Raw genomic sequence first — 13,129 nt, forward strand, 5'->3', positions numbered from 1 at the left:
CTACGAGTGTGGTTGTCATTGGTGTTTCATTGTGGTCGTTTAATTGCGGTTGTTTTCAGGAAGGAAACCCGTGCCCGGAGATGAGCCAAGGTAGCGGTGTGGCCACCACGCACGCACACCACAACATCTCATGCCAACCACACGTAGAGAGTAACTAATTTATTCACGTGAAGCAGGGTCATTGCCTGGAACGTCGACTTAATTTATTTTGTTTTAAGGCCCCCCCACACGCACGATGTTCTTTTTGGCGATTGTCTTATGTATGCTTGTGCCACTGCAGCATCAGCAGCACCAAATACAATTTTTGCTACAGACATCAGCAGATAATTTCTCTGCTCGTTGCATTCTTCTGTCCCTGCTATGCGTCGTGAATCCCCCGTGCACCCTTAAGGGCTCCAGCATTCGCGTTTTACCAACCATCAACCTCCCCTTCGCTGCGTTTATGCTCCCACTGCTTGTTGCCACATCGTCAAGTTTGTTTCTCCCGACTGGCAGAATAGTCCCCACCTGCAGGCTGGTGCTGTGCACACCACGTGCCGCAACAGGGACAGCTGCCACCGGGGGGTCCCCTACGCTGGACTGCAGCAGGGCACTGAAATGGTTGAGATGTGATGCGAGGCGGGAGACTTGCCAAGGCGTTCAAGTGCCCCGTCTATGGCAATCAGCTGAAGCCTCCAGTAAATCACGTGGCTTCTGTGGGACCGCCCCCACTCTGAAACCCTCTCCCCGCCCGCCGTGAAAGCAGACTCTGATGCTCCTCTACGTGGCTCGCTCCTTCCTCTCTTCCCTCCCCTCCCATCACCACCACCATCTCATCCCTGACATCTTCGCCCGATACTTTCTCCCCATCCTCCCCCCCTTCCCGCACCGACGCTCCTCCTTCCTTGTTCTCACTGCCACCGCTCATCTTGAGCCGTGCCCTCCTCTTTGTCCGTCTTGGGGACTTCCATCCCGGCATCCCATCTCCTTTACCGCTCATCTTGCCCGGACTGCCCTTTACACCACGGACTCCACTCTGCTTCCCGTGGGTGGTGTCGTGTCACTCTACTCGTGTCACTCTCGCAGACTCCTCCGTGTCACTGTCACACTCTCACAGATGCCTTCGTGTCACTGCTGGAGAAGGATGCGCGCGAGAGGGCGGACCGCCGGAGGGAGAACGAACGCCTGGCGTTGGGTACGAGATGCAGACATTGCACATCCCATGGGCCACCACACGGCCATCTGGGAAGTGAATTTGTTCACGCCAGCAGAGTCAAGACTGGCTTATAACCAACACTGGTGACTTGCCAGATGTCTGTGGGTAAGGAGGCTTCCCTTTCTGTTACCAGCGCCATGCCAAGGAAGCAGAAGAGAGTCGGGCTCCCCGTAGCCACCTCCACATCTGCCTCTGGGGCTCACTGTGGACCCCCCCCCCCCCCCGAGGCTGCCCTGTGGGGTCACGGGTGAAAGGCCCCAGCCGCTGTTGTTGAAAGGTTCGGGCCCTGGGACTGACTGGTGGGTGGACCTCAGCCCAATCGGAACGGGGGCGCCAAAGTAGCTAGATGTTAACTACCTCGCCTAGTACACAAGAGGTCGTGGGTTCGATCCTAACCCTGACGCCTGCTGTGTTTTTTTAGTTTGCGTGTCTTTCTCTCCTGGTGGCCGCATTGATTTTTCTCTGGGTCCTCCGGTTTTTCCCTCCACATTTAGAATCGACATCACGCCTTTGGAGTATTTGGCTGCTACAAATGTCCATGTGATAAGCCACTTCGTTGAGCTATCATTTGTGGCCAGGTCGCTTCTGAAAAATAGCGACATAGCTCAGTGGGCCTTACCTGGTGAAATAAAAAATAGTTTATAGCTTTATAGATCTGGAATCGTAGGGGCGGCTACCACCGCCCCGCACCGCCGCGTGGCCTCTGTCCCGCGAGTGACGCGGTGGCCGCTGCTCCCCGGCGCGCCAGGCCTCAAGGAGCGTGGCAACGCTGCGTTCCGGGAGGGAGACTTCGCCTCGGCGCTGGCGCTCTACTCGGAGGGCCTGGACGCGTGCCGTGACCTGGAGGTGCTCTACACGAACCGCGCACAGGTGTGTTGAGGGAGGAGGCGGATCAAGGGGTTGCGAGGGCAGCTCTGGGAGTGACGTAACTCGGTTTAGCTAGAATCTGGACATCTGTGAAAAAGAGCCTCGTAGCTAATCGGATAATTCCTCCGATTCTGAGAATCGTAGTTTTTCCCATCTCTGATGACCGTTAGAACAGCAAAATAAATCCCGTAGCACCTGGTTGGCGGCAATGTCGAGCGACGACCGCGGTCAGTTCGAATGTGAAAGTGCAGCGCCGAGAAGCGAAGGCGACCGCCGCCGCTGCTGCCGCTGCCGCCACAGCCGCGGCGTGACGGTCGGCAGCCACGCTGGCCTCGCAGTGCCGAGGTCGCCGGTTGGATTCCATCTCCCGTAGCGGCAGCTGAGAAGACGGCGGTGCAAGTCTCTGAAATCAGCGCCCCCCCCCCCCCGCACGCCTCTTTCCACGCAGCGGTATGAACTTAATTCTAGATTTGAAGCTTTCGTGACTGCAAGGATTCATATTCTTAGGTTTTTTCGGTAAAGTCACGTAGGTAATTTAATGTTTTACCTACGTGACTTTACCGAAAAAACCTAAGAATATGAAGCGGTATGAACGATTAGTTTCACGGCGCGGGTACCCCCGCCTCTTCCTCGAGCTCTGGTGCGCGTGGATTGTCGGGCGCAATCCCACTGCCGATGGGCTCTCGGCTGGGGAGTGCAGGAGACCGCTCCACCAGCAGCGGCGTGTGGGGGTTGCACTTTAACCTTTGGCCACAGAAACGATGGAAAACGTCACCACGCGGTCACTGAGGCCGCCGTTCGGCTTGTACGTCCATAGGCACTGCTGCTCGCCGACAGCACTTGTCCCAACAGTCCGTTGAAGGCTATGCGGGGTATCTTTGTCTCTGCGTGCGCGTGCACAGACGTTCCTGAAGCTGGGCCGGCCCGCGGAGGCGCTAGCGGACTGTGAGTGGGCGCTGCGGGTAAGCGAGCGAGCCCAACGCGCCGCGCAGCGTGCAGAGAGCGGGTGGCGGGTTGAGGCGTGCGGTGCAGCGGCGCCGCTTGACGCGCACAGAGCACGCCGGGCTCCTACCCGCACCGTCAACCAGACCCCCCCCCCCCCCACCTGCTCCCAATCAATGCAGTCCATTTCAACATCGCACACTCGAGATCCTCCATGGACTCACCCCAGCCTACTGCTCCCCTCTCATATCACTCCCCTCCACGCACTCTCCTACCTCTCCCCTCTCATCTCACTCCCCTCCACGCACTCTCCTGCCTCTCCCCTCTCATCTCACTCCCCTCCACGTACTCCCCTGCCTCTCCCCTCTCATCTCACTCCCCTCCACGCACTCCCCTGCCTCTCCCCTCTCATCTCACTCCCCTCCACGCACTCCCCTTCCTCTCCTCTCTCATCTCACTCCCCTCCACGCCCTCCCCTACCTCTCCCCTCTCATCTCACTCCCCTCCACGCCCTCCTCTTCCTCTCCTCTCTCATCTCACTCCACGCACTCCCCTTCCTCTCCTCTCTCATCTCACTCCCCTCCACGCACTCCCCTACCTCTCCCCTCTTATTTGACTCAAGTCTTCGTCGTGTCACCAGTGTTGTTGATGCAGAGCACCAACTATAATAATATTACATCGAGGTAGTTGAGCCAGTTGATTGCGTCAGGATTAGCGGATTGGTGAATCGTCGCTGTGGTGATGCCTCCTCCTCCGAATGTGTGAATCGTCCACGTTCAACGTCCCGTGGTCTATTCTGGGTGGTGACCCGCAGTCGCACACCCGACATCTGTATCTGCCATGGTCAGTGAGTTAGTGAGGAGGAGAGTGAGTGGGTGTCTAAGTAATTGTCTAAGTGAGGGGTAGTGTAGTAGTTAGCGCGCTGCACTGCGAACCTGGCGTCCTGAACCGGTCCTGGGCCTCCCCTAGGTCGACTCGGCCTCAAATGAGTACCTAGTGCAGGGTGTAAACATCGTCCCTGGGGAGACAAATGCGGCCGGGCGTAGTGTTGGCCACCCACCCCCTCGCGTGCCGTGCCGGCCTTCATAGGTGCTCGCTAACAGCACTTGCCCCAACAGTCTGTTAAGGCTACACGGGGGATCTTTATCTTTGCTTAAGTGAGTGAGTGAGGAGAGTGAGTGGGTGTGTGTCTAAGTGAGTGAGTGGGTGAGTGTCTAAGAGAGTGAGTATCTGAGTGGGTGAGTGTCTAAGTGAGTGAGTGGGTGAGTGTCTAAGCGAGTGAGTGGGTGAGTGTCTGAGTGAGTGAGTGGGTGAGTGTCTGAGTGAGTGAGTGGGTGAGTGTCTGAGTGAGTGAGTGAGTGTCTAAGCGAGTGTCTGAGTGAGTGTCTGAGTGAGTGAGTGGGTGTCTGAGTGAGTGAGTGGGTGAGTATCTAAGTGAGTGAGTGGGTGAGTGTCTGAGTGAGTGAGTGTCTGAGTGAGTGTCTAAGCGAGCTGCTGCTGCTGCTGCCGCTGCCAGCAGCAGCAGCAGAGCCGCGTGGTGGCGCGCGCGCTCCACGCGCCGCCCCCCGCGCCTCCACTGCGGCACGGAGCGCGGTGACGTCGCGCACTGCGGCAAGGCGCTGCGGGCCGGGGGGGGGGCTTAGCGGGGGCTGTGTGGGGGGCGGGGGCTGTGTGGGGGGGGGGGCTGTGTTGGGGGGGGGGGGTGTTCGTGGTTTTGGGGCTCCGAGCAGCGAGCGTGGCTGTGGCTGTCTTCCTTGTGGGCGGCACGGCGCACGATGGCGCGGGGAAAACAACAGGGACTGACAACAACACAAACAACACGGACAACAACATGGGGGGTGTATTGCTCGGCGTGGCTCGGCGGGGGGCCACGGCGGACGAGGGAGCGAGCCGCGTTGGGCTCGCGTGAGAGTGAGGCTGGTGTGAGGGTGAGGCTGAGAGTGAAGCTGAGAGTGAGGGTGAGAGTGAGGCTGGTGTGAGGGTGAGGCTGAGAGTGAAGCTGAGAGTGAGGGTGAGAGTGAGGCTGGTGTGAGGGTGAGGCTGAGAGTGAGGGTGACAGTGAGGGTGAGAGTGAGGGTGAGAGTGAGAGTGAGGGTGAGAGTGAGAGTGAGGGTGAGAGTGAGGGTGAGAGTGAGGGTGAGAGTGAGGGTGAGAGTGAGGGTGAGAGTGAGGCTGGTGTGAGGGTGAGGCTGAGAGTGAGGGTGAGTGTGAGGGTGAGAGTGAGGGTGAGAGTGAGGGTGAGTGTGAGGGTGAGAGTGAGGGTGAGAGTGAGGGTGAGTGTGAGGGTGAGTGTGAGGGTGAGAGTGAAGCTGAGAGTGAGGGTGAGAGTGAGGGTGAGAGTGAGGGTGAGAGTGAGGGTGAGAGTGAGGCTGGAGTGAGGCTGTGGGTGAAGCTGGCGTGAGAGTGAGGCTGAGAGTGAGGGTGAGAGTGAGGCTGGAGTGAGGGTGAGGTTGAGGCTGGCGTGAGGGTGAGAGTGAGGCTGGCGTGAGAGTGGCGTGAGAGTGAGGCTGAGAGTGCTGCAAGGCGCATTCTCACTGGTGTCGGGAGGGGGGGTCCCGTTGTAGCCGCCCTGTGGGCAACAGGATATCAGGAGAAATGAGATAATTAAAGGTATAACCAATTACATAACAGCCGGAGCAATGCCATTAGCCGCGCGGCTAATTGGGATTGAGATGGAGGCAGGACCTGGCGAGAGAGCGCAGAGCCATCCCCGCGGCCGGGACGCGGAGATGTTCGGGCAGTGGAGGGGGCGGGGGCAGTGGCTCCCCCCCCCCCCCTATCAGCCCCCCCCTACCAGCCCCCCCCTACCATCCCAGGTGTGAGCGGTGTTGTTGGAGGCCCCCAGTTGTCAGGGCAGAGGTCGCAAACGGGTTTTGATTCCGTACCCGGCCGCACCAGGGTCGGGCAGGGTACGGGTATCGGGCAGGGTACGGGTATCGGGCAGGGTACGGGTATCGGGTACCCGATTGCGACCTCTGTCCACGGCGCAGAGCCGGGCCGGTGGGGAGGTTCACGTGAACGCTGCGGCAGCTGCGAGAGAGGCGCTCCCACTCCAGCGGCAATAACGAGCGGACTGCCGGCAACCTGCAGGGCTCTGTCTGCCTCCAGTGCGAGCATCGCGGAGGGGTGATGATGTTCATGACAGGCGATCTGCAGCGTCTCTCACGGAGAGGCCTGTCAAGCTGTCCCGCACTGTCCCACCGACCTTCATACCAGAGCGGCTATTCGTGGCTATTAATCGGCGTAGGCTTTGGGGCCCTTTGGACAATGTCGGGACTCTGGGCCCCTTCTCTGAGCTGTCAGTGAAATATTCCAATCGCCCCACCCCCCGACACTTGACAAGTAAAATATCGAACATTTGCAAGGTGATATCCGCGTCCTCTATCAACGCCTCCAGTAAATTACTCAACGCCATTTTCCACGGGCCCAGGCAATGTGTCCCGTGGCCCCCCGCGGAGCCAGACAAATGACTTCTCTCAAATCATCCCGCACGCCGCTCGCATCACACGCCGCTCCCTTCGGCGCTAACGCCGCGAGCGACCGGAGGCTCGACCCGAGCTCCCGTCGCCGTTTCTTCCACCTCCTTTGGCGGCTCTCACAAAGCTCCCCACCCCCCCACGCTGGGATGAGGCCTTGGCACGGAGGGGGGGCTGCGCACAGAACATTTGACAAAGTTAATAATCCGTCAATTTCACGCCGATTCTGCGATCGGCGTTACGTCGTTACGAGGCGAAGACTTCTCTCAGAGCATTCGCAGAGCGAGCGTGGTCACTGTTATACAGGGAATAGCCCACGGAAGCGGATGTCACAGAGCTACCTCCCAGAGGCCTTCTTCAACTGACCTCGGGCCCACACAAATATGGGCAGCACTTCCTACTCGCTGTGCCGCCTTCGCGCGACAATCCAACAGAGACGTTGAACTCTCCGAGATGGAAATGTAGCTCAGCTTAAGTGCGGAATCAGATTTAACGTGGTGAGGTTTTTGTGCGGTCATTAGTAACCGAGCTGGGATGGGTCAGGTGGCTCAGTGGTAGAGAGAGCAGCTCACAAATGGAAGGTTGCGAGTTCAACTCCTGGTCGGTGGTTGACTCAGCCCATCATCCATACTGGGTCGATAAAATTAGTACCATACTCTGAGAAAGTCAACAGTGGTTGTCCTATTGATGTAGAATTTCACCACTCGCTCTGCAGGGCTCCAAACAGTTGAGCAGGAACATAAGTTTTATTTTGACCTTTTAGAGCATAAACTCACGAGATGAGATGTGAGAACTCCGTCTAATCACAGGCAGCTGAAACCCGGATCGGGACTCAGGATCTCAGCGGTACCGGCCCGGCCCTCTGACCTCTGTGTCGCCCGGTACTGTGGGTGGCCCTTCGCCCCAGGGCGTCTGGTTTCTAGGAGATGTTAACTACCTTGCCAGGTATGCAGGAGGTCGTGGGTTCCATCCCGACCCTGACGCTGCCTGCTGCTGTATGTTTGGAGTTTGCGGTGTCTCTCCCCTTGTGGTCGCATGGATTGTTCTCTGGGTCCTCCGGTCTTCCCCTCCATTTAAAAACGTGCGTTCAGAGTATGTGTCTGCTAGAAACTTCCACGTGATAAGCCACTTCGCCGTGCTATCATTTGTGGCCAGGTCGCTTCTGAAAGATACGTTAATAGCTCGGTGGGCTTTACCTGGTGAGATAAAAAATGGTTTAGTTTAGTTTTAGTCTGACAGGGAGACTGTCCCTGGCCACGCTATTATCACGAATGAGCAGGGGGGGGGGGGGGGCCTCAGGGCGTGGGAGCTCAGCAGGAATCCGGTGTTTGGGGGTGGGGCGGCGGGGGATAGGGATGTGTTGTAGCCATGGCAGCGGACGCAAATGGATGCAGCAGCTGGGGGGCACTTGGCCGAGATGGAGAGGCGGCCGCTCGTTAGGCGCCGTCGCCAAGGAAACGCGGCTCCAGCCTGCAGGAAGGTGCTGGACGCGCGGCGAGCGTCGCCATTGCCACCGCTGGACCGGAGCCTCGGTCGCCGTGACGACCTCGGTCCGAGCCTGGAGGGGGTGGGGGGGGGGGGGAATAGCCCCCCCCCCCAGCACACCTAACCGCTGCATCACCCACTCAGTGGAGGGAGCGGGCTCGAGTCGTGTGGCGAGCTCGTGTGAACCGTAGAGGTGCAGCCCTGCGACGTCTTGCTCACGCCACTGGTGGTGGAAGGGCTTCCTCGAGAGTGGAGCTGTCCCTGCTCTTCCACGCCGGCCACGCACCTTGGCAGGCGTGGGGGGAGCACCCACGCACCTTGGCAGGCGTGGGGGGAGCACCCACGCACCTTGGCAGGCGTGGGGGGAGCACCCACGCACCTTGGCAGGCGTGGGGGGAGCACCCACGCACCTTGGCAGGCGTGGGGGGAGCACCCACGCACCTTGGCAGGCGTGGGGGGAGCACCCACGCACCTTGGCAGGCGTGGGGGGAGCACCCACGCACCTTGGCAGGCGTGGGGGGAGCACCCACGCACCTTGGCAGGCGTGGGGGGAGCACCCACGCACCTTGGCAGGCGTGGGGGGAGCACCCACGCACCTTGGCAGGCGTGGGGGGAGCACCCACGCACCTTGGCAGGCGTGGGGGGAGCACCCACGCACCTTGGCAGGCGTGGGGGGAGCACCCACGCACCTTGGCAGGCGTGGGGGGAGCACCCACGCACCTTGGCAGGCGTGGGGGGAGCACCCACGCACCTTGGCAGGCGTGGGGGGAGCACCCACGCACCTTGGCAGGCGTGGGGGGAGCACCCACGCACCTTGGCAGGCGTGGGGGGAGCACCCACGCACCTTGGCAGGCGTGGGGGGAGCACCCACGCACCTTGGCAGGCGTGGGGGGAGCACCCACGCACCTTGGCAGGCGTGGGGGGAGCACCCACGCACCTTGGCAGGCGTGGGGGGAGCACCCACGCACCTTGGCAGGCGTGGGGGGAGCACCCACGCACCTTGGCAGGCGTGGGGGGAGCACCCACGCACCTTGGCAGGCGTGGGGGGAGCACCCACGCACCTTGGCAGGCGTGGGGGGAGCACCCACGCACCTTGGCAGGCGTGGGGGGAGCACCCACGCTGTGCCCCCCGCCACACGCCCGTGTCCTGCTAGTCGACCACCCTCGGTGTACATTTAAACTCGCCCCCCCCCCCCCTTCTCCTTTGTTGTAATGGCCGCGCCGGGAGGTTGAACCCGTTGCACCACGCCACGTATCCCAGTCGGTCTCGTCGCACGGTAACAACACGCAGAACCTTTGCCGATCCACTGCTGGATGGAGATCTCCCCCCCCCCCCCACGTGACGGTGAGCGGAAGGGGATGAGCAGGGGCTGTCGGGGCAGCGGGCAGCAGGATTGTTGCCGTGGCGACGGAAGGGGATGAGCAGGGGCTGTCGGGGCAGCGGGCAGCAGGATTGTTGCTGTGGCGACGGAAGGGGATGAGCAGGGGCTGTCGGGGCAGCGGGCAGCAGGATTGTTCCCGTGGCGACGGAAGGCGATGAGCAGGGGCTGTCGGGGCAGCGGGCAGCAGGATTGTTGCCGTGGCGACGGAAGGCGATGAGCAGGGGCTGTCGGGGCAGCGGGCAGCAGGATTGTTGCCGTGGCGACGGAAGGCGATGAGCAGGGGCTGTCGGGGCAGCGGGCAGCAGGATTGTTGCCGTGGCGACGGGCGCCCGAGCCCTGACTGATGACGTCCGTGGGCGGCACGGGATGACATTCACGGAGGCAATTAGAGCGCTTGCACCACGGGACAATTTACACGGCCTGCCAGTATAAATAAAGGCTACATTAGGGGCGATGTAAATCGGTGTAATAAATGCACGGAGCGAGCGGCAGCGACCGTGTCTGGCATTGAGGTGGCATCGATCCCCGCGTCGCGCCTCGGCTTCACCCCCCCCCCCCCCCCCACAGATTCGATGGCCGGGGGGGGGGTCCATTGAGCAAGCGAGCAGACGGGTTCGGGTGGGTGGCGATTGCCTGATAGACTGAGCGGTTGACTGGGCGATTGGGTGAGTGACTGGGTGATTGAGTGAGTGATTGGGTGATTGAGTGAGTGACTGGGTGATTGAGTGAGTGACTGGGCGATTTGGTGAATTACTGGGTGATTGGGTGAGTGACTGGGCGATTGGGTGAGTGACTGGGCGATTGCGTGAGTGACTGGGTGATTGAGTGCGTGACTGGGCGATTGCGTGAATTACTGGGTGATTGGGTGAGTGACTGGGTGATTGAGTGAGTGACTGGGTGATTGAGTGAGTGACTGGGTGATTGAGTGAGTGACTGGGCGATTGAGTGAGTGTCTGTGCGATTGCGTGAATTACTGGGTGATTGGGTGAGTGACTGGGCGATTGAGTGAGGGACTGGGCGATTGGGTGAGTGACTGGGCGATTGATTGGGTGATCGAGTGCGTGATTGGGTGATCGAGTGATCGGGTGATCGAGTGAGTAATTGGGTGATTGAGTGAGTGATTGGGTGATCGGGTGATTGGGTGATTGATTGGGTGATCGGGTGAGTGATTGGGTGAGTGATTGGGTGAGTGATTGGGTGAGTGATTGGGTGGTCGAGGGATTGGGTGATTGGATGATTGGGTGATGAATTCCTCCACCTGAGTTGAGGACTCGGTCTACGACACTGTCTGTTTCATCTCATCCACCACACTGTTTAGCCTCCACACAACTCGCTCACTCATTCACGAACCCACTCGCTCGCCCACCCACCCACTCAATCACCGACTCATCCACTCACTTACTCACCCGCCCACCCACTCAATCACCAACTCATCCACTCACTCAATCACCGACTCATCCACCCACTCGCCCACCCACTCAATCACCAACTCATCCACCCACTCATTCACCCGCCCACCCACTCAATCACCAACTCATCCACCCACTCACTCGCCCACCCACCCACTCAATCACCAACTCATCCACCCACTTACTCACCCGCCCACCAACTCAATCATCGACTCACCCACCCACTTATCCACTCACCCACTCAATCACCGACTCACCCACCCACAAGCTCCCCACCCACAAGCTCACCCACCCACAAGCTCACCCACCCACAAGCTCACCCACCCACAAGCTCACCCACCCACAAGCTCACCCACCCACAAGCTCACCCACCCACAAGCTCACCCACCCACAAGCTCACCCACCCACAAGCTCACCCACCCACAAGCTCACCCACCCACAAGCTCACCCACCCACAAGCTCACCCACCCACAAGCTCACCCACCCACAAGCTCACCCACCCACAAGCTCACCCCAAGCTCACCCACCACAGCTCACCCACCCACAAGCTCACCCACCCACAAGCTCACCCACCCACAAGCTCACCACCCACAAGCTCACCCACCCACAAGCTCACCCACCCACAAGCTCACCCACCCACAAGCTCACCCACCCACAAGCTCACCCACCCACAAGCTCACCCACCCACAAGCTCACCCACCCACAAGCTCACCCACCACAAGCTCACCCACCCACAAGCTCACCCACCCACAAGCTCACCCACCCACAAGCTCACCCACCCACAAGCTCACCCACCCACAAGCTCACCCACCCACAAGCTCACCCACCCACAAGCTCACCCACCCACAAGCTCACCCACCACAGCTCACCACCCACAAGCTCACCACCCACAAGCTCACCCACCCACAAGCTCACCCACCCACAAGCTCACCCACCCACAAGCTCACCCACCCACAAGCTCACCCACCCACAAGCTCACCACCCACAAGCTCACCCACCCACAAGCTCACCCACCCACAAGCTCACCCACCCACAAGCTCACCCACCCACAAGCTCACCCACCCACAAGCTCACCCACCCACAAGCTCACCCACCCACAAGCTCACCCACCCACAAGCTCACCCACCCACAAGCTCACCCACCCACAAGCTCACCCACCACAAGCACCACCACAAGCTCACCCACCCACAAGCTCACCCACCCACAAGCTCACCCACCCACAAGCTCACCCACCCACAAGCTCACCCACCACAGCTCACCACCCACAAGCTCACCCACCCACAAGCTCACCCACCCACAAGCTCACCCACCCACAAGCTCACCCACCCACAAGCTCACCCACCCACAAGCTCACCCACCCACAAGCTCACCCACCCACAAGCTCACCCACCCACAAGCTCACCCACCCACAAGCTCACCCACCCACAAGCTCACCCACCCACAAGCTCACCCACCCACAAGCTCACCCACCCACAAGCTCACCCACCCACAAGCTCACCCACCACAAGCTCACCCACCCCACAAGCTCACCCACCCACAAGCTCACCCACCCACAAGCTCACCCACCCACAAGCTCACCCACCACAAGCTCACCCACCCACAAGCTCACCCACCCACAAGCTCACCCACCCACAAGCTCACCCACCCACAAGCTCACCCACCCACAAGCTCACCCACCCACAAGCTCACCCACCCACAAGCTCACCCACCCACAAGCTCACCCACCCACAAGCTCACCCACCCACAAGCTCACCCACCCACAAGCTCACCCACCCACAAGCTCACCCACCCACAAGCTCACCCACCCACAAGCTCACCCACCCACAAGCTCACCCACCCACAAGCTCACCCACCCACAAGCTCACCCACCCACAAGCTCACCCACCCACAAGCTCACCCACCCACAAGCTCACCCACCCACAAGCTCACCCACCCACAAGCTCACCCACCCACAAGCTCACCCACCCACAAGCTCACCCACCCACAAGCTCACCCACCCACAAGCTCACCCACCCACAAGCTCACCCACCCACAAGCTCACCCACCCACAAGCTCACCCACCCACAAGCTCACCCACCCACAAGCTCACCCACCACAAGCTCACCCACCCACAAGCTCACCCACCCACAAGCTCACCCACCCACAAGCTCACCCACCCACAAGCTCACCACCCACAAGCTCACCCACCCACAAGCTCACCCACCCACAAGCTCACCCACCCACAAGCTCACCCCACCCACCACAGCTCACCCACCCCACAAGCTCACCCACCCACAAGCTCACCCACCCACAAGCTCACCCAGCCCACAAGCTCACCCACCCACAAGCTCACCCACCCACAAGCTCACCCACCCACCCCCACAAGCTCCACCC

The 13,129-nt window shown here is 60.5% G+C and overlaps 1 protein-coding gene across 1 annotated transcript in view; it reads left to right on the forward strand.

Moving 5' to 3' along the window:
• Window positions 1-13,129, forward strand: part of LOC144728535 (tetratricopeptide repeat protein 12-like) — a 195,354-nt gene that overhangs the window by 4,394 nt on the left and 177,831 nt on the right. Inside the window, 5 exon segments of the mRNA XM_078608037.1 lie at window positions 60-96; window positions 1,097-1,174; window positions 1,944-2,065; window positions 2,965-3,055; window positions 10,338-10,372. Coding sequence (XP_078464163.1) covers window positions 60-96; window positions 1,097-1,174; window positions 1,944-2,065; window positions 2,965-3,055; window positions 10,338-10,372 — 363 coding nt within the window.

The sequence above is a fragment of the Lampetra planeri genome, chromosome 29, assembly GCF_965212315.1.
Source record: "Lampetra planeri chromosome 29, kcLamPlan1.2.h2, whole genome shotgun sequence".
NCBI classification, from domain to species: Eukaryota; Metazoa; Chordata; class Hyperoartia; order Petromyzontiformes; family Petromyzontidae; genus Lampetra; species Lampetra planeri.